The following is a 21,486-nucleotide window of genomic DNA, read 5'->3' as shown; positions in this document are numbered from 1 at the left end:
CTTCAGGAGGCTTCTCCTCTATTTGTCACTTCCTACATTGCAGGAGCTGCTGCTCAGCAGTGCTTCAGACAGTGCCTCACCACAATGGGGCAGCCAGGCTGACCAACCTCATCTCGCAGTTAGATTTTGGCAACTCATGCAGTTTTAACAGTGATTGTGATGCAGCCTATAGAGATTGTCATTTCTGGTGAGGACAGTCCAGTCCTGGTGGTGTAGTATTCCTAGGAACAGCACACTGCATGAAGTGCATTACGCTCTGCAGGAACAACTCATACAAAGCCTTCAGTGGTCCTCAATGGGAGTGAAAATGTTTAAAATTTGAAATAGCTAAGATCAATCCAAGGCTGAGCTGTTTATCACATGCATACTGCAACAAGAGATGAGAAATTCTTCCACACATAATCTTTGTGGTGACCCATTTCTTATCCCCATCTTGAATGGGCTGACTCACAGATCTTAGGAGAGAACTTGGTGAGAAGACATGCTGCTCTCCTCTGATTGTTAGTTTAGTTTTTCATAGAATCATACCCCATAAAGATCATCTGGTCCAACTCTTCTGCAGTGAGCAGGGACACGCAGAGCTCGATGAGGTGCTCAGAGCCCCATCCAGCCTGACCTCCAGATGCCATCATCTTCTCTGGGCAACCTGTGCCAGTGCCCCACCACCCTTTTCATTTAGCAGAGATGTGCCTTAATAGTTGTCCACATTTAAATTAACTGTTAAATGCAAGTCAGCAAAACTCCCTGTCCTCCAGGATTTCTTTTCATTTTCTCTTGCTTTGATTATGTCTCCAAATGCAGTATGAAATGTTCTCTGGCCTATGCAGAGTTGACATAAACTGCAGGGCATTTCTGTAGTCCTACAGTGTGTGGCTGTGTCTCACTGTGCCATCAGCCTCCTTGAGAACCAGACAGTTTTTGGGGCATCAGTTCATCTAGTCTCAGGGAGCTAATATGCGATGTCAAGTCTGATCTTGTCAATTAAATTTCTCTGCTGGTGGATGGAGTGAGAAGTGGATAATAGGGGTGATTTCTCCATTGCTCTCAATGACTAGCTCAGGCTCGCTGCTGATCAAACGGCTGAAATTAATCAGGATGGAATTCTTCCTTCCTGTCAAATGCATGTTGCTGTTTCTGTGTTTTATTGGATTCGAGGGATATCTTAATGCTCTCTGGGTTTTTGTTTCTCATTTAAGCTTGACAGTAATAAAGATTCTTTTCTTTTTCCAGGGTGACTGTTGGATCTGTATGGAGCTCATGTCTACCTCGTTTGATAAGTTTTACAAATATGTATATAGTGTATTAGATGATGTTATTCCAGAAGAAATCCTAGGCAAAATCACTTTAGCTGTGAGTATTTTGTTAAGCATTTTTTGGTGTGTGTGTGTGTGTGTGTGTGTGTGTGTGATTTTTTTTTTAAGCTGGTTTGAAAAATTCAGGTCTCTTAACTTGTGAGAAAGATACTTGATCTGCATGCAGTACAGCTGCTGCTGTTGTATTGCATCACAGTGTTAATGAACCTTGAATATATTGTACCTTTCCTATAACATATTACATGGTGGAGAATCAGGTCCTGGAGGTTTGTAACATTGACTCTGCTCAAAGCCTTGGCTGTCTAAATATGAAGGTAAGCACTGGCTCTGCAAAACAGGTTTTTGGGTTTGGGCTGTGAGGGAAGGAGTGTTGAAAAGTATCCTGAGATCTCTGTCTTGCTGCTGTCAGTAGACTCTGTTGGGCCCATTGGATTTCTGCAGGATAGTATGGGCTTCTGTGGTCCAGAAACCTCTTGGGCAGAGGCTCCTAAAAATGCAGGTGGGTTCTTCAGCAGGAGCATAATCAGTTTGTTGTTCTGGTCCAGTGAAAAAGTCACAGCTGAGCCAAGTGGATGAAATAACCCACTGTTATTTCAGTGAAGCCTCCAAAAGGTGAAAGGCTGCAGGAATCAGGTTTGGGAGTGACAGGAAAATGTGAGTGATGTGTTGTAACAAAGCACAGACTGCCTCTTTGCAGTAAGTTGATGTCATGCTTTGTCAGTGGTTGGGAAGTGCTCATCAAGTTGCAACCTGTGACCTCTTGAGAAGCTACAGGCAAATTCTTCTGAAGGTCAGGTCTTGGGAGAAAGCCATCATCCTTATCCTTCCAGAAGGCATCTTTATGAGATATTGTACCTACCTGGACCTGCAGTCACTTCTTAGAAGCTGGCAGTCTGCTTTGATGGCTCACACGCTTAGTTATAAGATGTCAAGACTGAAAATCCAGTCTAAGACGACTGATGGCTGTTCTGCATATGGGATGCATCATCACACTACTGACCAGCTAAACGTATCACTGACTGAAACAAGACCTGTGCAGCAGCCTGGTGTGTTTCACCAGATCACCCTTGATTTCATGCTAGCGCTCTGTTCCCCTGAGCTGAAGAGCTCTGGGCTCGAGTCTGGGAGCAGGAGATTCTGGCACGGTCCAGGAAGACCATCCACTCTCATTCCTCCACAGACCTGCCTAGAAACCAGTTGGTGGTTTGCTCCTCAGCAGAGTGTGGTAGCTTCAGGTGACAAGCAGAGCCTGCACTAGGAGGGCAAAAGGAGGCAGTCGGGAGGGACAGCACTGCAGCTGCCCCAGCTGGGCTCAGCAGAGTTTACCAGAGCTTCTCATTACCTAAACTCTTGGACACAAGAGTTTATTATGTGAGCAGGAGGGAGCGTGTGCACCAGGAAATGCAAGCAGGAAGGAGCAGGCTTTTGAGGCTTTTTGTCCTCACAGACATACAACTTCAGAGAGCTTACCAGCAGAACTCACATCGTCTTACTGTCATGATTAAGTCAATCTTCTATCAGTTTCACTGATCTATGTGAAATTAAAACTTTTTTTTTTTAGTTGTCCTGTATCAGGCTTCTTGAGTACCTCTTCCATTTGGTGGTGAATGAGTAAATCACATCAGTGTGCAGCTCCTCACACCACTGAGATGAGGAGCTGCTGCTCAGGCAAGGGAATGGGCACAGCAGAATAGGGCATTTGTTTCTTATGGAAAAGGTACAGCACAGGGCTGAAAATAAGTTCTTACTTAATTTAACTAACGTCAGAAATTACTTAACTTCATCTCTTGCTTTCCTATTTCGAAGTGTTACTTGCCCTCTTTTAATATCACCTTTTGTTTGCAGGAAAAATTGTGAGAAAAACGTTTTAATCATATAGTTTATTTGCAGCACTCATGCCTTTTTGTATTTAGTGTTTTTCTCCCCTGCTCTTGGAATTCCAGAAGTTGAATAATCACAGGAATTTCATGACATCTGCTTATTTTTCATCTGTATTTTTTCCTAGACTGTGAAAGCACTAAACCACTTAAAAGAAAACTTGAAAATCATTCACAGAGGTAAGTTAATGTATTTTCTTCTTCTTGCCTACAGAGCTAATGGCAAGAATTTGAAGCAAGCTTTGCATCAAGTCACAGTGTAAATAGCACAGGCCCTGCCACAATTGGGAGCATGGGGAGCAGTACAGATTCTGCATTGTGATCTCAGGGGTTGGTGGCTGATTCCTTGCCCCTCTCATCCACATTTTTCCATACCAAGCAGGGGTTGGACTGTTATACTGGGCTTTCAGGGTCATTGGGTGGCTCACTCCATCTCCTGTTGCTGCTGGTTGGACCTTCGGTGGTCATGAGCACAGCCAGGGGCCATGTGCAGCAGTCACTATTGGTGCTGATTCTCTGCAGCTGCCCTTTGGGAAATGGAAGCCTCCAGCTGAGACTTAACAGTTTAAATTTCCTTCCCTTACAGATATCAAACCTTCCAATATTCTTCTGGACAGAAATGGAAATATTAAACTCTGTGACTTCGGCATTAGTGGACAGCTTGTGGACTCCATTGCCAAAACACGAGATGCAGGGTGCCGGCCGTACATGGCGGTGAGTGGGGCTGAGCTGGGTGCTGGGTGCCTGTGGGCTGTGCAGCTTCCTGACCCTCTTCACCAGGCCTGGCTCAGAGCGTCTGCCCGAAGAGGCGGCTTGGTTCACGAGCGATAAGCACTCCCTTCCCAGGAGAAACAACTCTAGAGTAAGCACAGCTAGTAACAGGGGACAGTCCCCTCCCTGCCCACCGCCACCAGCCCTCTGTTGGTGCAGCGCAGGGTGCTGTTGGCTGTTTGGGCTGCAGGAGCACACTGCTGGCTCGTGCAGCTACTTGTCCAGCAGGACCCCCAAGTCCTCCTCAGGGCTGTTCTCAGTGGGTTCTTCTCCTAGTCTGTACTCATATATGGGATTACCTCTACTCAAGTGCAACATCTTACACTTGGCCTTATTAAACCTCATTAAATTCTCACGTATCCACTTTTCAAGCCTGTCCGTATCCCTCTGGATGGCATCCCTTCTTTCTGTGGTATCAAGTGCGCCACTCAGCTTGGTGGGGATGCACTCAGTCCCTCTGTGTCGTTGATAAGGACGTTGAAGAGTGCTGCTGCCAGGACAGATCCCTGGGGAGCACAACTCGTAACCAGCCTCCACCTGGACATAGGGCCATTGACAACAACACTCTGGCTGCAACCATCCAACAAATTTTTTATCCACGCCGTTCAAAATTGCAGTGATTTTTGAAAAAACCACTTTATTTCCAAAGTGTGCCATAACTTAATTCCCAGAGAATGTAATTCTGGAGAGCAGTGGTAGCAGCTGCATGGAAATTGCTCACTCTGAGCCGTGGCTCCTGGGAGTCTGTCCTGCTCTGTTTGTTTCCCTCGTACTCCCAGTGATAAGCACTGTGGTTGTGACTTTCAGAGCTGTCTGAGAGTTCAAATACACAGCACATCAGGCTGCTTTGAAAAAGTATTCTTGGGTTTTACCTGAGTTTGAGGAGTGGCTTGTGTCTGAGCTGTTTGCTGCTGTAAACGTAACTAATTCCAGCGGAACTGTAACTCCTTGTGCCTCAATATGCTGAAAAATACTGTGTTTTCTGAACTGTCTTATCTACAGAGGTTCAAGAGAAAGTAATCTCTCCCTTTGAAAGTGTAATTCCCATCTGGTCTGGCTAACTGCTCTCACATGGCTTTTATCTGACTGTGGTGTCCCAGGAAAACCTGTTTGCCCTAATTCTGATCTGTGCAAACAGGAGCCTGAGTTTCTGAGTATTTGAACTTCTCTTCTGACTGTTCTGATAGCAAAATGAGCTGGCTGGAATTGATGAAATCTGTTTTTGGAGACCACTTGGTGTGCAAGTTCCAGAACCACCTAACTTAGTGAAATGGGGAGCTTTGTTTGAAGACCTGGGTGGTCTGGAGAGAGTTAGGGGCATGTCTCCTTTTGACAAGTGTCTGCATTTTCTTGGAGGGAAGAAAACAAGTTGGAGCTGCTCAGTCTGTTGCGCTGATGGGGTTTAGGATGCTAAAGCAGAGGGCCCAGGGTGGGAAGGAGCTGGGGGAGGGTTTGTGATACCTTGCTCCCAGGCATCCTACTGCCCTGTCTAGGCAGTTCTGATTGCATCACTTGTGGAGTTAGGGATACTGTTGACTTTCCCCTATTCTCTGAGGTGTGCATCAGTTCTGTATATAGGGGTCTTGCTTACCCCCTGTCCCTCCCTTACAAGTTCAGTGGACTATAAGTAAGAGAATTCGTATTCCTTTTGCTTTTGCTTAGAATTTTGGGTAGATAGTCAACTTTGCTCAAACTATTGGTTTAATTACTACAGTTATTGGTGTGTTTGTGAATAGCTGTGCTTCTTCATTTCCCTTGGGACTTGGGTGAGTCAATAATACTTCTTGATCTCCCTCCCTTTCCATATGCACTGTGTTCTTTGTGCACTTCTATCACCAATTCCAGAGTGGGTTGGATTTTTGAATGAGAAAAATGTTTCAGTTGTGTTTATAAGAGCTTTGGCATGGTGTATGGTTTGTGGGATGAGCCAGCAGCTGGCAACTGGTGTGGGAGACTGCTGGCCTCTTCCCTTCTCTCCGACTCAGTGACTCCTCTCCAAGTCCATGTGCATTCCCATGTACTGGAAGCCTGGGAAACGGGGAGATGTCCCCAGCAAGCAGACACAAATGCCAGCTCCTTCTCTGTGGCAGCAAAGGCTGATGCTGTAGTGATGCCAAATTTACCTGGAAGTGAGTCAGGCCCCCAGCGCGCTCATTTGGAAGGGTAAATAATTGGCTTCAATGTGAAATAGGTGAAGGGTGCTAGGTAGGCTTCCATGGTGTGCCTGCGCTTAGCCAGGGCAAGTCTGATGAGGGGTGCTGGACCATGCTCCGTGATGATGAGAGCATGTTGCCTGCTCGGCCTTTGGCCCTTTCAGTAGTTCTTGTAGCATGAGCACTTGCCCGTCAGAGGAGCCTGATAACACTGTGTTCACTGGAGCCAGATCCCCAAATAGCCACTGATAACAGTAACGTTGGACGTCTGCTGGTTTGACTGGAAGTGGGCTGATTGGGCAGCAGGAGCCACATCCAGCTGCCAAGCAAGTGCTTTGTGTTTGAACCAAAATGGTTGGAGCTGTCGTGGAACACAGCATGTCAGCCTTGGAGCTGCCAGTTCTGGAAAAGTTGTTTTGCTTTTGACTTTGAATTTCCATGTGGTCATTGCATTGAAAGAAGGAGTGAATATGCCTTGTGTTCTCTGAAAGAAAGAAGGGAAAGGCTGGAGCCCGCTGTCATCCCAGGATAGCTGGTCCTCAGGGCAGTTTTTGTGGGCAAGCATGATGCTGAGCCCTCCTGAGACCCATTGTGCTGCCAGCACTGTGGATTTGCTCTAGGTGAGGTTTTGCACTGTGATCATGCTGGGCTTGCAGGCTGGTGCCAGCCCTGATCCTGCCAGCTGCTGCTCTTCTGCTTCGTTGTTCCCCTGAGCCATGGAGAGCCAGTTCAAGGATCAGCAGTAAGAAAGCAAGCCCTCTCAAAAGGAGATGGCATTTTTATGCAGTTGGCTTTTGAGAAGGTGCAGAGCCTGAACGGTGGCACAAAAGAGGGGTGTGAGCAGGGCTCTGTGGGGGAGCAGAACCTGGTTGCCCTGTCAGTGTGGAGCAGCTCTCAGTCAGCTTCATTGCATTGCAATGTCAGCCCCTCCAGTCCAGCCTCCAGCTGTGTGCCTGGGGCAGCAGTGCCCAGGGTGCTGGCGGGTGGCCCTGCCTCCCTGGTGAGCCATGCCTTGTCTCCGGCCGCAGCTCCTGGCCTGCAGAGGTGCCATGCTGAAGGTGACAGTCTGCAGCATTAACATCTTTTACCCATTTTAATGCCCAATGGATCCCAATTTCTGCGTCAGAGGGGAGTGATGAGGCCAAGCTGGAAGCAGCTGGGCTATGGATGTGGGATCCACGCTCCGGTGTCCTGCCTTGTCCCACTCCTTTGGGACCTCCTTTGGGACAGACACAACTGTCCCTGGGTCCTCCTGCCAGACCTCCTGGCTCCATCTGGAGCTGCCTGCTGCAGCCAGGCACGGGCACCCTGTGTTGTTCTTCCTTGGCTGAGGTGGCATTGCTGTCTCTGTGGCCTTGGGGGCTGCGTCCCCACATGCTAAGAGCTTGCACACAGCTTGGCCGTGCACAGAAAAGGAGGAATTCCTGAGACGGGCAGCAGGGCTGTCTCTGTGCAGCTGTGTGGCCTCTTTGTGGGTGCAGGAGGAGGGCTGTGGGGCTGGGATGGCACAGGCAGAAACCTGGGTTTAGCTTCACATTCCTGACCCAGCGCCCAGGTTTTCACTGGGCTTTGTTATTCATTTAACTGCTGGTTTGCCTTTGTGCAGCTGAAATCCTCCATGATTCTCCTGATCGGTGTTGTGTGCGTTGGATTTCTTGTCTATCTTTTCTTTTCGTTTCATTTTTTCCTTTTGAATCTCAAACTTGGCACTCAGCCATCATTTCATGGCTGAGAAAACAGATTTGAAGGGAAGCAGTGAGACGTGCAGCACCATCCCTGTGCGCTGCGCGGGCAATGCCGAGCTCTGAGCACAGCCCTCCCCTCTCGTGTGCTGCTGATGTCACCCACATGCTTCTGCGGTTTCAGCTGAGAACATGCCTCTGCTTACTCATTCATAAGCTAAAATCATCCATGAGGTTTGCCCAGCATGGGACTTCTCCTGTCCAAACTTAGCTCCTTACGTCATGCAGGGCAGAGCTTGTGCAGAGCAGCAGCACTGCGGCACTGAGCGTGCTGCAGAGAGGTGTGGGTACTTTGCTGTGGGGAGAGGCAGCAAAGGGAGAAGGAAAGGGTCACACAGCTCCCAGGTCCACAGCTGTGCTTCTCCTGTTGTCTTTGAGCTGCTTGGTTCCTGTTGCTCGTGTGTTTGAGGCCAGGGAGGCATCCTGCTGCAGGACGACATGGCAGTGTCCCATTGCTGAGAGCAGCAGTGTCCTGCATGGCTGTGGGAGCTGCTCGGCTGCACCAGACAGTTCCAGCAGTCACCCTGGCACTGAGGTTTGGGTGCAGCTGAGTGTGGCCTGCACAGTTCTCCAGGATCAGAAATCTTCACATTGCGTTGCTTTTTTGCTGGACTCCCTTTTTTCCTGTGTATCTTGAAAGCCTGTGTTGTGGTTTCACATTAATACTGTGAAAAAATAACTGGGTTCCCTGCATTTCAGTCTTTCACAATTATTTCAAGGACTTCAAGAGCATCCACACCACAATTGCAGCCATCCAGAAGTTCTGGGATGAAATTACTTCTTAACTGTGCTGAAACAGCACCTTCCAGCCCTCTAAAATGCTGCCTCTCCAGAGCTTAACCTTGCTAACCCAGTGAAGTTTCTTGGAAGCCATGGATGACTGTGGCCTCTTGTTTCTACTTTTTTAAAGAATTAAGAAGTCCTTCCCTTGCCACGGCCTCTCTCCCCAGCAGGTACTTTCTGACTGAGGCAGTCACCTCTTAAGCTGTTCTTTGAGGGGATTAAGAGGCTGAGTAGTTTATGTCCTTGAGACAAATTGGATTGTGTTCTGTGGCTATGCTGTACTCCCTCCTGGTGTTCAGTATTCTTTTACAAACATAGACCCCAGTGTGGAACCCCAGCAGTGGATCGTATAAGGAGAGCATTGCCCAGCTACACACCTTTAATGATGGTGCTTCTCTGGGATTTCCTGCTCCCCTGTCCTTTTCTAGGATGCTGTCTGTCACCTCTGAGCACTGCTTTTTCTGTTTCTGTTTGGATGAGTCAGCATGCAGTCAGAACCCAGCTTACCAAGCAGCTCAAATCACACTTGCTCTTCAGGAGCACTTACATATCACACAGTCGATATTTTAATACTACACACAATTTAACAACTTGAACTTTGTATTTTCTGGTGGATGTTAGCTGTAGGCCAAAGCAAGGCACCTTTGAGGTCCTGTTATAAATGCTGTCTTTTGCACTGAATTGGTCCTCTTAATAGCATGAGGAAGTTAAACTCCTGAACACTCTCAATGAAGCCAGTTGCTAATGCAAATTATCGATGCTTCTTTATTCACAGTTCTTTAGTACACAATGACCATTTTTAATAAGGTGGTGAAGGTCACAAAGGATGTATGGTGTCAACCCCAACAGGATCCCATTGGCTTCATAAACCTTCCTTCCAATCTTTCTGTGCCCGGTGAGAGCCCCTGGCCACCTGTCCTCTGCCCTGGGATCTTCCTGCTGCTGAGATCAAGGAGCTCTGTTAGGAAAGCCAGTGGGAGGAGATGGTGATCCCCTGCAATTGGAAACCAGCGTCCCACCTGGGAAATGCTGCTGGAGAAGTTTTTACATGAAACATTCTCTCAGAGTAAATACGTAAAGGAAATGGGAGGGGAGGAAAGGCCATTCTCTAGAAACATGATCTCTGCTGATAATCTCTGTGCAGCCACAGGCTTCGTGGCTGACCTGGGAGAGGGGAGGAGCAGGAAATCAAAGAACAGAGGGGATTTGGGAAGGAATGTCTGAACTAAAAAGTTAAAGCGTGGATGAATATTTTCGTTGCAATCTTTCTTTGTGGCGATAAAGCTCCTATTACCTCTTATGTAGTGTTATTCATCCGTAGATGTAGAAAAGGTGTAGAACCCAGTGCTACTACTTCTATCCTAGAGATAATACATGGAGAAACAGGAAGAAGCTGCTTGTCCATGACCCCCACCAACAAAAACAGAATAATTTGTGTTCTCTGCTTCCCTCTCAGCTGTTCCACCCATCACACCATCTTGCCTTTGCTCTGCTATGTCACACTCTGGCCGAGGAGCATGGTCTCCTCCTGCTGCAGCATGGGCTGCTGTGTGGGATGCTGCAGGTCCTGCAGGGCGGTGAGGCATGGCCTGCCAGAAATGTGGTGCCCCATCCCTGGAGGCACTCCAAGCCAGGTCAGATGGGATCCTGGGCAGCCTGTGCTGGTGGCTGACAACTCTGCCCATGGCTGGGGATTGGAAGTAGGTGATCTTTAAGGTCTCTTCCAAATGAAGCCATTCTGTGATTCTGTGATCCCTGTAGTGATTGGCTCTGCGATACAGACCAGAGAAAAGAAAGAGTTAATCACTTTCTCATCAGCCACCTGATGGGCAGGAAGGGTATAACCTGAGAAAAATGTGGTTGTGTTGTCTCACTCCTTGTGTGGATGACTCACATCTGTGTTCTTAGAGCAAGGCTTATGCAGCACTGAGGTCACCTTCTGAGAGCCCTCAGGCCTCTGAGGAGATCCAGGAAGCTTATTGGGCTTCACTGCACGTAAAAATCAAGATCCAAATGAAATTAGACACCTCAACTCTTTAGCAGCCAGTAGCACAGTTCAGTGTCACCTCATAGAGTGCCCCGAGTCATCCTGCAGAGCAGCACCAGCACCAGCAGGAGCAGCTGGGTGCTGCTTTGTGTCTCTGTACAGGGCTGCTGCTTGGCACCCAGCTCTGCTCAGGAGGCAGCAGGGAGGACTCTGGGCACAGACACCTTGCACAGCAGGGCTTCCCCTTGTCTAAGAGGTTAGCCAGGTGAGCGTGCTCTGGGGAGGTGAGAGATGAGGGCCCTCCTAACCATAGGGTGAGCCCAGCCTGGGGAGAGGCCAAGGAAGGAGCTCCTTTGTGGAATAAAACATTTGGAGGTGTTGGTGAGCAGGTGAGACTGCATGCTGGCACTCTGGAGGAGTTAGCAGAGGAGCAGGTGTGGGAGCCCAGCAGGTCAGTGCTCCCTTGCTGCCCTGCTCAGCACACTGCTTCCCCCGGCCTGGGCTTTCGCTGAGGTTGGCCATTGCTCCAACTCCAACACAACCAATTGTGTGAGGCCTGTGCAGGGAGAGCCCTAAAGGAAGAACAAATTGCTCTTTGCTGCAGGAATATTCTTGAGAAATACAGCAACGTGAAAAGGGAGTGGCAGCATTTTCCTTTACTGAACAGCAGAAGAATTTCCCGAACTGTTTATTTATGCTCCTAAAGATGGTTTCCATTGCTGTTGCACAGCCCTACAGGCTGCTGTGGCTCTGCACAGTGACACGTGGTTCCCTGTGAGCACTGAGCCCTCGCAGGGCACAGCCCTGCTGATGAGAAAGCCGTGGTGATGGGGTTATCACTGCTGGGAAAACAGCACTTTCTGGAGCACTGCCTAAACACAAACATATCTGATCCGCTGGTTAACAAAGCAGCAGAAAAGTGTGCTGGGGAGCTCTGTCTCTTGCATGCAAGACTTGTATCCAGTCACTGTTGGAGCCGTGGAGGTCTATTAGTTCTGGCTGCTGGCTTGTAGCTCACTGTATGCTGTGTAGCAGAATTTGGCAGAGACAGCTCTAATCTGCAGCCGTCACATGCAGCTTCCAGATGTGCAGGGTTTTACCTGCTCCCATCATCCACCAAAGGCAGGGCAGTCCCTGGGCTTCACGTCCAGTGTTTCTCATTGCGTGCTGCTGTGTTGAGGGCAGGTGGGCTGCACTGGAGGCTGGCAGCTTCAGCTCACATCCATGTGTTTCTGTGGTGGAAGGGGAGGGAGCATTTACATCCTGTCAGTTCTGTTCTGTATTTTGGATTCCACGGATTGCTTTCTGGTAGTTCTTCACTCCTTATAACCTTTTTATTGTCTTCTACTTTGGGAACGTGTTGGTTTAAGTAGCAAATAAGGATGTGTTAAGTACAGTTTCGTGCCATGCAGGCAGTTTTGAATTTGCAGCGTGTGTAGGATAGAAATTCCCTGATTATTTAACTAGTGAAAATCCAAATCTGAGCTTCAAGAATTTTGTTTTCCTAGGAATACTGTTTTGTTCTTCAGCAACATGAAACAACTGAGAAATGCAGCAAGTTGTATGTGCATCTGTTCTTGTGTCCCACCCCAAATTGCACGTGTCTGCTTATCTGGGGCTGGGAAGAGAGGGAAGCATCAGCATTTCCCATTTCTGCTCTTTTGTCAGTGCAGATGCTGGTGCTCAGGTGGGCACTAAGTGAAGGGAGCCCTGTGTCAGGCTGTCCCTGTGCTGTATTTACTCTGCCTCTTCACACAGTCAGCAGCACATCCAGGGCTTGGTCTGCCCTGGCCATTTCCTTTCCTTGCTTGCAGTTGGCGTTAGCAAGACATCCAGCAAGAGCTGAGGTTTGCCTGCAGTTCTCATCCCAGGTCCCTGAGTGCTTGGTGCTGATTGCTCCCATGTCCTCTACATGGAAAATGCCCAGGATTTTTTGCTCTGTATTTACAGGGGATTTATTTTGGTCCATCGTGCTTTGCCTTTAGCTGTGCCATGGCTATGTAGAGCCAAGTCCCTGCTGCTCCGTCACACTCTGTGTGTTCGTGGTGGGTGGCTGCCCCTGTGTGGGTACTTCAGACTTACAGAATCATAGAACAGAATCATGGAAAGGTTCGGGCTGGAAGGGACCTCAGAGATCTTATCTTCCCACCTGCTGCTGGAACCCGGTAGGCAGCATGATGCCCCCAGGGTCTGGCAGGAGGGATGGAGGTAAGGAGAGCTTTGCACAGAGGGAAAGCAGTAGAGTCATGGGGCCACAGTCCCAGCAGTGCTGTACCCTGGCGTGGCATTGGGCTGGGACTCAGTTGCTCATAGCTGATGGAGTCAGGCTATTCTTGTGTGTCTGCTGATCAGACATGCCGGAGGGGGCTGTGTGGGAGCTGTGGGCAGACAAGGCTGTGGGGGTTTGCAGCTACAGCATGACATTGAGAATGGACAGGATAGACACAGCATCGTCCTTGAGAGATTTATGGGAGAGTCACCAGAAACTCTTCCATGGCAGAAGGTTCCACACTGCATGTTGTTGATGCCACATTCTTCTGTCCTCTGTTGTGCTGGCATTTTCCATTTCCTTTTTGGACTGTTGATGGAAATGCGCTGAGAGCACTTTGGATTGGTTGGACCTGTTACTTCTGAGCAGAGTAGAAGGACGAGTTCCTCTTGTTCTTCTCGAGCCTGAATATGAACCAGTGTTCTGTGCACCCACTGGCTCCTCCTTTAGATGGTTTACTTCTGGCTGAAATCTCCAGTAGTTTCCTGAAATGTCCAAGAGCATCCAAATCCTGAATGGTCACCGGCTATCTGTCCTTCTTCCCCTCAAATCAATGAGTGACAGGATCTCAGAGTACATTTTCCATTTAAATCCTCATCCCTTCTACTGTTTTGGGATGTTTTCCTTGCTATCTCAGGTTCAAAATGTTGGAGAAATTGTCTTTACATTTCTGTTTTCCACCTGTAAAAGAAAGGGTTTGTGTTAGCTGTTAATTCCTTATAATTTGATTCAGTACTCTGTTTAAATGGGGAAACCAATATGAAAAGACTGTGGTTATCCAGGCAGGATAGAATTCTGGATTGTGAGAAGTCAGAAGCATGGGTTTATGTGTAATGCAAATGTGATAGATTTTGACTGAGCTTCCAGGTGAGTACATGAAGAACTGATAATTCAAGAGAGTTTAATTTTACCAATTTTATTACTTTATGCTCATTTCCACCAGGATTATCTTAAAATCCATCCAGCAGTACCCCATCAATGGGAAAATCTAAAACATGAGGTTAAAACAAATGAAAATCATAATTAAAGGATAAGAAAACAAGGCGACATACAGACCTAAGAGGGCAGGAAAGAATAATAGAATCACAGAGCCACAGAAGTTGGAGAAGACCTCTATGATCATCTCGTCCAGCTGGCCACCTACCACTAATATTGCCCTCTAACCCATTTCTTACATGTTTCCTTTTGTAGTATTTGATCCATCCAAGAAGACCATTCCAGCATCTCGAAACCATCAGAGAATATTAGATTGCATTTTCCCTTCCCACTGCCGTTACCTGTTAACCCACAAAGCCCCACGTTTTCTTCAGGCAGCCCATGATTGGCCTGGTGGGCATGGGAGGGGTGGGTTGATGGTTGGACCAGATGATCTTAGTGGTCTTTCCCAACCTTAATGATTCTGTGATTCTGTGACCCTGAAAGACAGCATTCAGGGCATTTAAACCCAGCCTGTTTCAAAGCAGATATTGTAACTGGGAGAGAGGGTGAGAAAACACACCGATGGCACTGGGAAGGTGATACCCTATCTAACAAGTCGTTGTGTAAACAGGAAGGTAACAAAGACGTGTAGAGTCAGTCAATCTTGCTGAAAATGACTTCTTCCCTTTCTCTTTGGGGTATGTTTGATAGTTTGATTGGTGACCTCAGTGTGTGCCCTTGTTAGAGAAGATCCTGATGAGTGAGGTAAAGGAAAGGGTTTGGAAGCACATTTGGGGCTGCTTTGTGCAAGCAGAGGGTGGCAAAGAGGAAAGCTAGCAGCAGGACAGAGCAGCCAAAATTGTCTTGGGCTCTGGGGCTAGGGAGCTGCTGTGGGGACCTGATTGTTTTCTCACACACGCAGTGGTCCACTGGAAGTTTGAGGTTGCACTAAGGGATTTTGTTGGTTGCATGGCGCTCATCAGTATGCATCTGTCGTGAAATCTTATGGAAATGCAGCTCACAGAGCAGTCGGGGCTTTCCTAATATTTCTTGCAGCTGATAATTTAGTATTGAATTACAGTCCAGGTCTCTCTATTGTTGTTTGCAGTCAAATCAGAATGTGATTCTGTTTCTTTTAGCATTTTAATTATTACATTTGTGATAAAAAAAGGCATTCTCATAAAGATGACATGCAAAGCATTGAGAAAGTCCTGCTCCCTGATCACTCTGGGGTGCAGGGGTCCACCTTGCTGTCCACGTTTTCTGTGGGAAGATCTTTTGGATATTTGAAGGCCTGATAACATGAAGACGTCACAGAATCATAAAGTCATTGAGGCTGGAAAAGACCCCTGAGATCACCACATCCAGCCACCATCCCATCACTGCAATGCCAGCCAAACCACATTCCTCAGCGCCACATCTCTGCAGGTCTGGAACACTTTCAGGGACATGAGGTGTTTCTCTGTTGGGGTTGAATGTCATCCTGGTGGGATGAACTTTTGTTTCCCAAGTTTGCAGATGTGTCTCGTTCTGTCCTGTGTGGCGCAGTGCTTGAATGTTATTTCTTTCTGTTCCAGCCGGAAAGGATAGATCCCAGCGCGTCCAGGCAAGGCTATGATGTCCGCTCAGATGTCTGGAGCTTGGGGATTACATTGGTGAGTGAGCAGGGCTCAGGCCCTCTGCTGCATGGCAGTTCCCTGCTGGGTGTCACACACTTGGCAGTGTGACAGAGCTGGTTGTTGTCAAATGTGCTCGAAGTGAAGCCCGGCTCTGCTGCAGTGAAACATGTTATGAACTGGGCACCTCCTGGCTCGGAAGGAATATAAATCCCTTCAAGGCACATGGCTTGCCTGAACCCCTGAGGGTACGTTTAGCTGCAGCCATAGCCAGAGGTAGAGATGTGAGCTGGGAAGAGGTGCTGGATTGTAAATGAATTTGGTCTTCAGAATCTGATGTGAGGAGGGATGGTGATCGTGGTGGTGCAGAAGGAGCACCCAGCCTTTGTAAGCCTCTCACAGCCCTGGTGTCTGGGGTAATCCAGCTGTGCAGTTTGTCAGTTAATCCTGGTTCCCAGTTGCTGATTTCTGACTAACCACAACACTGCAAAATGCAAACACTGCTTGAGAAGTTTTCCCATTCTTAGGGTGGTGAAGTAGAAGAGAAATCAGAAGCAGTGAGTCAGTAGCTTCTATCAGTGGGCTGCCCTCCCTTCAGCCGTTTTAAAATGCTTGTTTTCTCAGGATCCCTTTTCCATGGTGGTTATTATGATATCTGGGAAGGGACTGGAGGATTTTATTTTCACCCTTCTGAAGTGTCTTTAAAAGACCCTTGGTTCATTCTATAGTCAGTAGAGGAGAGACATCGACCACATGAAAATTCAGCATAGCTAGGTTAAATATTGGCTGGGTAAGTTAGGACACAGTCATGATGTAGGTAGCAGAACTCCTTGTCTTTCTCTCAGCTGGACTCTCAGCTGTAGGAGATAAGAGGGAGAATCTCATCTTAATTTTCCTTTGGGACCTTCAGGCTCCTTGTAAAGATTTTGTTACCCTGAAGGGACTTGGGATTGTGTAACCTATCTGCTGTTGTTACTGTCTTCTTGCAGTATGAGCTGGCCACAGGGCGATTCCCATACCCCAAGTGGAACAGTGTGTTTGACCAGTTGACGCAGGTAGTAAAAGGAGACCCACCACAGCTGAGTAACTCAGAGGAAAGGGAATTCTCCCCAAGTTTCATCAACTTCGTCAACTTGTGGTAAGTGTTACCTACTCAAAGCACTTGGAGTTGGATTTTTTTGTCATTGCAAAGTATTTGTCAAGTCATGTGCCAACACTTGGTTCCATGTTCCTGCACCAGCAGGGGGTTGAGGATTTTATTTTCACATTTCTCTTCTTTGGAAGGTGATGGGAGGTTTTTGAGTTCTTTACTTTTTAAGAGATCTTTTTTCTATATTTTCAGTACACCAGAGAAGTGAAGGGTTCAGGTTCAAAGTGGAACAGGGTTTGGGTTTGGATTGTGTTGTCTTTCAGAATTAGGATTGTTCAGAATCCAGATTCTGTTTTCCAAGTGTCTGTAATAAGAGCTTCTTACTGCAGAAAATGAAACATCAAAATGGTTTTCATTTTTCAGACAAAAACTGTGTGCAGAAAAACTATGTATCAGAAAGTCAGTGTTTCTTTCCCCTGCCACATTCAGTACAGGCAATAGAAGGTTTTCCACACACTCCTCTGTAGAGTCGCAGTGTCGTAACAGGGTGCTAAAAGCAAGAGCTTGCTCTCCTGCCCGTTTATGCTGTTGGATTTGGCTCCAGATGACCCAAGAGAGGAACCTGCATGGCATCTGTGCTGAACAGCAGTGTTTGGAAAAGTGTCTCACTGGTCCGTTTGTCCTTCCCACCCATTCACAGCTCCCAGGGCCTGCTGCTCTGGGACAGTCGCAGTGCACAGAGCATGGAACAGTTTTCAGTCTGTTTTTTGCTTAATCTAATTTTGTGAAGAGTTCTGCTGGGATATTTATGGTGTCCTCATAGCAACGCTGTAACAGACATTTTTCTTAGTAGCTTTGAGTTAAGCACAGGCTGATGTTAGTAAGCCTGCAGGTGAAGCACTACTATTCCTAAAGGCTGTGCTGGTGGTGAGTGATGGCACTGATCCCTGGGGCATCACCCTACGAATGTGCATTTAATAATTTCTGTTTCTGTGAAGAGTCAGGAAAAATGACAGAGGAGTCGTGCAGTGTTGCTGTCTGCTGGTTGTGATAGATCTGCAAGAAAATGTTATTTCTGCTAATGTTAGAAAGTTGAGGGAGCAGTGGGTGGCTGGTCGGGCCTTGTCTGTGTGCCCAGTGCTGTGGGGCCTTTGGTGGCCTCTGCTGCCTCCTGCTGTCCCACCACAGCCCGGCTGTGCCCCATGCTGCAGGCCAGGAGCCAGCGAGCTGCGCCTGTGCTGGGGAGATGGCAGCTGCATGGCAAGGCTGCATTGTAGAATGGTGGAATCCCTGAATGTGTCGGGTTGGAAGGAGCCGTTAGGATCATCGATCCAGCTCTTTGTTCCTGCAGGACCACCCAGAATCGACCCCCCATTATCGAGAGTGTTGTTTGAGCTCTGTCTGCCCACTGCCCTGGGGGGGACGATGTGGTTTAGCTCGCAGCTCTCCTCGGCCCATCCTCAGTGGGGTTTGTTGATCACTATGGGTCTGTGCTCATGCTAGCATCTCCACCCGTATGCGGAGGGAGTCTGGTGATGACTTGCAGCTTGGAAAGGGTGACTTTTGGAGAAAACCACGTTCCTGGACTTGAATGATTTGGGATGTTCTCAGTTCCTCCACAACAACTGTAGATTCAGTATCATCTGCTGTAAAAATGTATGTTTAATGTCTGTAACCATTTCCTCAGCCTTACCTTTTCCTAATTCTCTTTCTGCTTTCTTTAGCCTTACAAAGGACGAGTCCAAAAGGCCAAAGTACAAAGAGCTTCTGGTGAGTGCAGAGCATGCTTGCTGAGCCCAGCTGCTGTGGCTGTGCGCAGCACAGAGCAGGGCTGGGTCACATCTTTGTGTCTTCTCAGCTGATGGAAGCAGAGATTTAGCTCTGCAGCCTGTAGGACAGCACTGCCTCCCTGCCACCCTGTCAAGGCTTGTGTGGCTCATATGATGGCCAAGATTGTAGGTGTCTGTCCATAAATACCCAGTCCTAGGAGCTGGGTGAAGGTGGAGGTGCCATATTGGAGTAGGTTTTCTAACCAGACATAGTTGACCCATGTGGTCTCTGAAGTGTGCAGGACTGGGTAAGACATGTAGGGTGTGCCCTGCAACTTCTGCCTTGGCTTGAGATCCTGGCAGGGGCACTCAGAAGCCCTGTCAGATTGCTGTCACACGCCACTGCCTCCAATGTATGAGCTACACTGCGAAGGAAGGTGGTTGGCTGGGCTTTGGGGTTGGATAAGTCACACTTGGCAGCCACGTATTTTTATGGAACTCTGTGCATTGGGAAGCCACGCCTGCAGAGAATGGGGGAAACCTGTCCTGGGTGCCTGATGGTGTTGGTATTGTAGGAAGGGAGTTTGCCTGGTGTCCTGGCCCACAGTCACCATGTCATTATTTCCCAGCTGCTGTGCTGGGCAAACCCGAGGATCAGAGTTCAGAACAACTGTTTTGGGATCCTCACCTCTTGTTCAGCCTTCCAGGTCGTGTCTCCCTGTTGTTTCTGTCTCTTCATTGCTGAAAAGGCTGATGATGAAGTCTTTAATGAAAGTATTTCAGTGTGTCTCCCGTGAAGTCTCATCCCACCTCTTTACTGTGTGTTTAAGATAAGGATACCTCACATGCAAAAAGCCACGGACCAGGCCATGTCCTGGTGTCCTGCACTCACTGCCAAGCACTGGGTCTTGCACCAGGCAAGTCCATGTGCTGTGCTTGTATCTGGGGTATCCAGCCTGAAAGGCGAGTTTAGTAACCTGCTTGTTTCTCTATCTGATTCCAGAAACATCCCTTCATTCTGATGTATGAGGAACGCACAGTGGATGTTGCATGCTATGTTTGTAAAATCCTGGATCAAATGCCAGCAACTCCCAGCTCTCCAATGTATGTTGATTGATATTGCTGCTACGTCAAACTCTAGAAAAAGGGCTGAGAGAAAACAAGCTGTAAAGAATTTTCATCACATATTGCAGTGTTTTTAATGCTCGCCCAGACACCATGTGCAATAATATTGGTGTTATTTCCATCCTGTCTGTATACTGTTGTCACGTATAAAGTGCATCCCTGTAATATCTGATCACACAGTGTTAGTGTTGGTCAAAGAGAGACCTCATCTGCTCTTTTGTGGACATATTCATGAAATGTGGAAATAAGTACATTTATTTGTTGACCGTGATTGGATAGCACCTAAAATTCATTTCTAGACTCAAAACTTGGAGACTCCTCAGCAGCTACTGGAAAGATTTTTCTCTCAAATTCTTCCAGTTGTTGTTTCAAGTAATAATAAAAAGCAAACAAACAAAAGTTAGGCGTTGTCTGTCTGAACATTAAGAGACTTTGCCTGGAGGGAGAAGAACTTGCTTAACCAACGAGATGCTTTGCCTTCTGGAGCTAGAAAGGCAAAGGAGAATTTTATTCTTCACAAAGTGCAATAGATTTACCGCTATGAAATTCTGTTGCTTTACAGTCGCAGCGTACTTTCTGGGGACAGTGTGCTCAGCTGAACTTCCTGTTAAAAGAGAGATCATGTTAAATATAGTGAATATGTCTTTACCAAAAATATGTCGCATTGAAAGAGGCTAACATTAAACTTTTCAGAGATGGGACATAATGTATTCTTTCTCCTTTTACCAAGCCAGCCACTCTTCGCTCTTAACTAGGCGTCCTGTAAATTGTTACCTGGTAAGATAAGACCTTTGATCTGAAGAATTATTAAACTACTCAATTGAATTTAACCCGCTTGTGACCTGATTTATAGCTGCACAGCGCTCACCGCCAGCTGGCTTTGCTTTGACTTCGACAAGTGCCGTTCACAAAGTCTGTGGCTGTTTCAGTGAGCCAGAAACGAACATCTGCGATTTCTAGTCAATGTTTCTCATGCTCTTCACTGTCCCCAGCTCTGCTGCTAGCTCCATTTCCCTGCCCACAGCCCAGCCAGCAGCACTGCCACTTCCTAGCCCCGTGTGTCCCTAACATGGGCAGAGCTCAGCAGTTCCTTCTCAGCACTGTGCAGGATGGCTCTCCTGCCATGCTGAGTCTGTGCCCATTTGCTGCTGCAAATGTGATGCTCTGCTTGGTTGGAAGCCTTGTTCGCCTTTTGGCTGATACCCTGGGAAGCTCATGTTGTTGAACTTTAAAGTGAACCTTGCTGAGAACCTTACAAGGTAGCAGAGATGAGATCAAACACCTGGGTTTTCATTTGGCCCAGCAAGACCGGGCGAGGTGTTGGAATGGCACTGCCCAGGGCTGTGGCTGCCCTGTTCCTGGAGGTGCCTGAGGCCACAGGTGGCCCCGTGCAGCCTGAGCTGGTGGGCAGCCAGCCCGTGGCAGGGGTTGGGACTGGATGAATTAGATCAGCTGTCATTTTATCTTCTAAATTTGGCATCTTTTTCAGAGATGATTTTTGAAGTTCTGAAAACTTTTTTTTTTTACCCCTCTGAACTACTGCAGCTCTCAGACATGCAGTAGCATGCTGGGGATCCAATGGAGGCTGTGATTTCCAGTTTGAATTGTCCACTTTTCAGCACTCGATACGACTTTGCCAAAACGCGAGCAGCCCACGAGAAGCTTTGGCAGAGGGATGGATGTGCAGAGCAGCAGGAGTGAGATTTGCCCGGATGGGGCTTCGCACTTCGGTGCCACCGGGATGCAGCAGGAGCACAGCGCATCCTGCCCCTGCTGCTCGGCTGGGGAAGCGCAGAGCCCAGGCCAAGCTTGTGAGCACCCGGCAGAGGGCACACAGCGCTGCGTCTCCAGCTGCGCTCGGCTGAAGCTGGGTGTTCCCGGAACCCGGGCAGCGCTCCTGCAGCGCCAGTGGGGCAGCGCTGAGCTGTGCAAGGAAAAAAAAAAAAAAAGCAGAATGTCCTGCAGTGAGCGGTGCTCTGGTTAAATCGGAGCACGGTCCGTAGCGTGGCTAAAGCAGTAATGAGTTGGAGTCAGGCGTGCGCTGTGCGGTGGCACTGCTCTGCAGAACACGTT

General features: G+C 48.0%; 1 protein-coding gene across 1 annotated transcript in view; it reads left to right on the top strand.

The window, feature by feature from the left end:
• MAP2K4 (mitogen-activated protein kinase kinase 4) overlaps nucleotides 1-20,243 on the top strand; it is a 45,254-nt gene extending 25,011 nt beyond the window's left edge. The window contains exons 5-11 of the mRNA XM_042883769.1: nucleotides 1,231-1,350; nucleotides 3,319-3,370; nucleotides 3,777-3,904; nucleotides 15,391-15,468; nucleotides 16,419-16,567; nucleotides 18,244-18,289; nucleotides 19,292-20,243. Of these exons, the coding sequence (XP_042739703.1) occupies nucleotides 1,231-1,350; nucleotides 3,319-3,370; nucleotides 3,777-3,904; nucleotides 15,391-15,468; nucleotides 16,419-16,567; nucleotides 18,244-18,289; nucleotides 19,292-19,405 (687 nt within the window). The 3' untranslated portion in view covers nucleotides 19,406-20,243. The remainder of the gene's footprint in view (nucleotides 1-1,230; nucleotides 1,351-3,318; nucleotides 3,371-3,776; nucleotides 3,905-15,390; nucleotides 15,469-16,418; nucleotides 16,568-18,243; nucleotides 18,290-19,291) is intronic.
• Nucleotides 20,244-21,486: the final 1,243 nt, after the last annotated feature.

Source organism: Lagopus leucura, unplaced genomic scaffold, assembly GCF_019238085.1.
Source record: "Lagopus leucura isolate 7727_CA_CO unplaced genomic scaffold, USGS_WTPT01 Super-Scaffold_100040, whole genome shotgun sequence".
Lineage (NCBI taxonomy): Eukaryota > Metazoa > Chordata > Aves > Galliformes > Phasianidae > Lagopus > Lagopus leucura.
The sequence above is the reverse complement of the archived record's forward strand: the minus strand, read 5'-3'. Positions and strand labels throughout refer to the sequence as shown.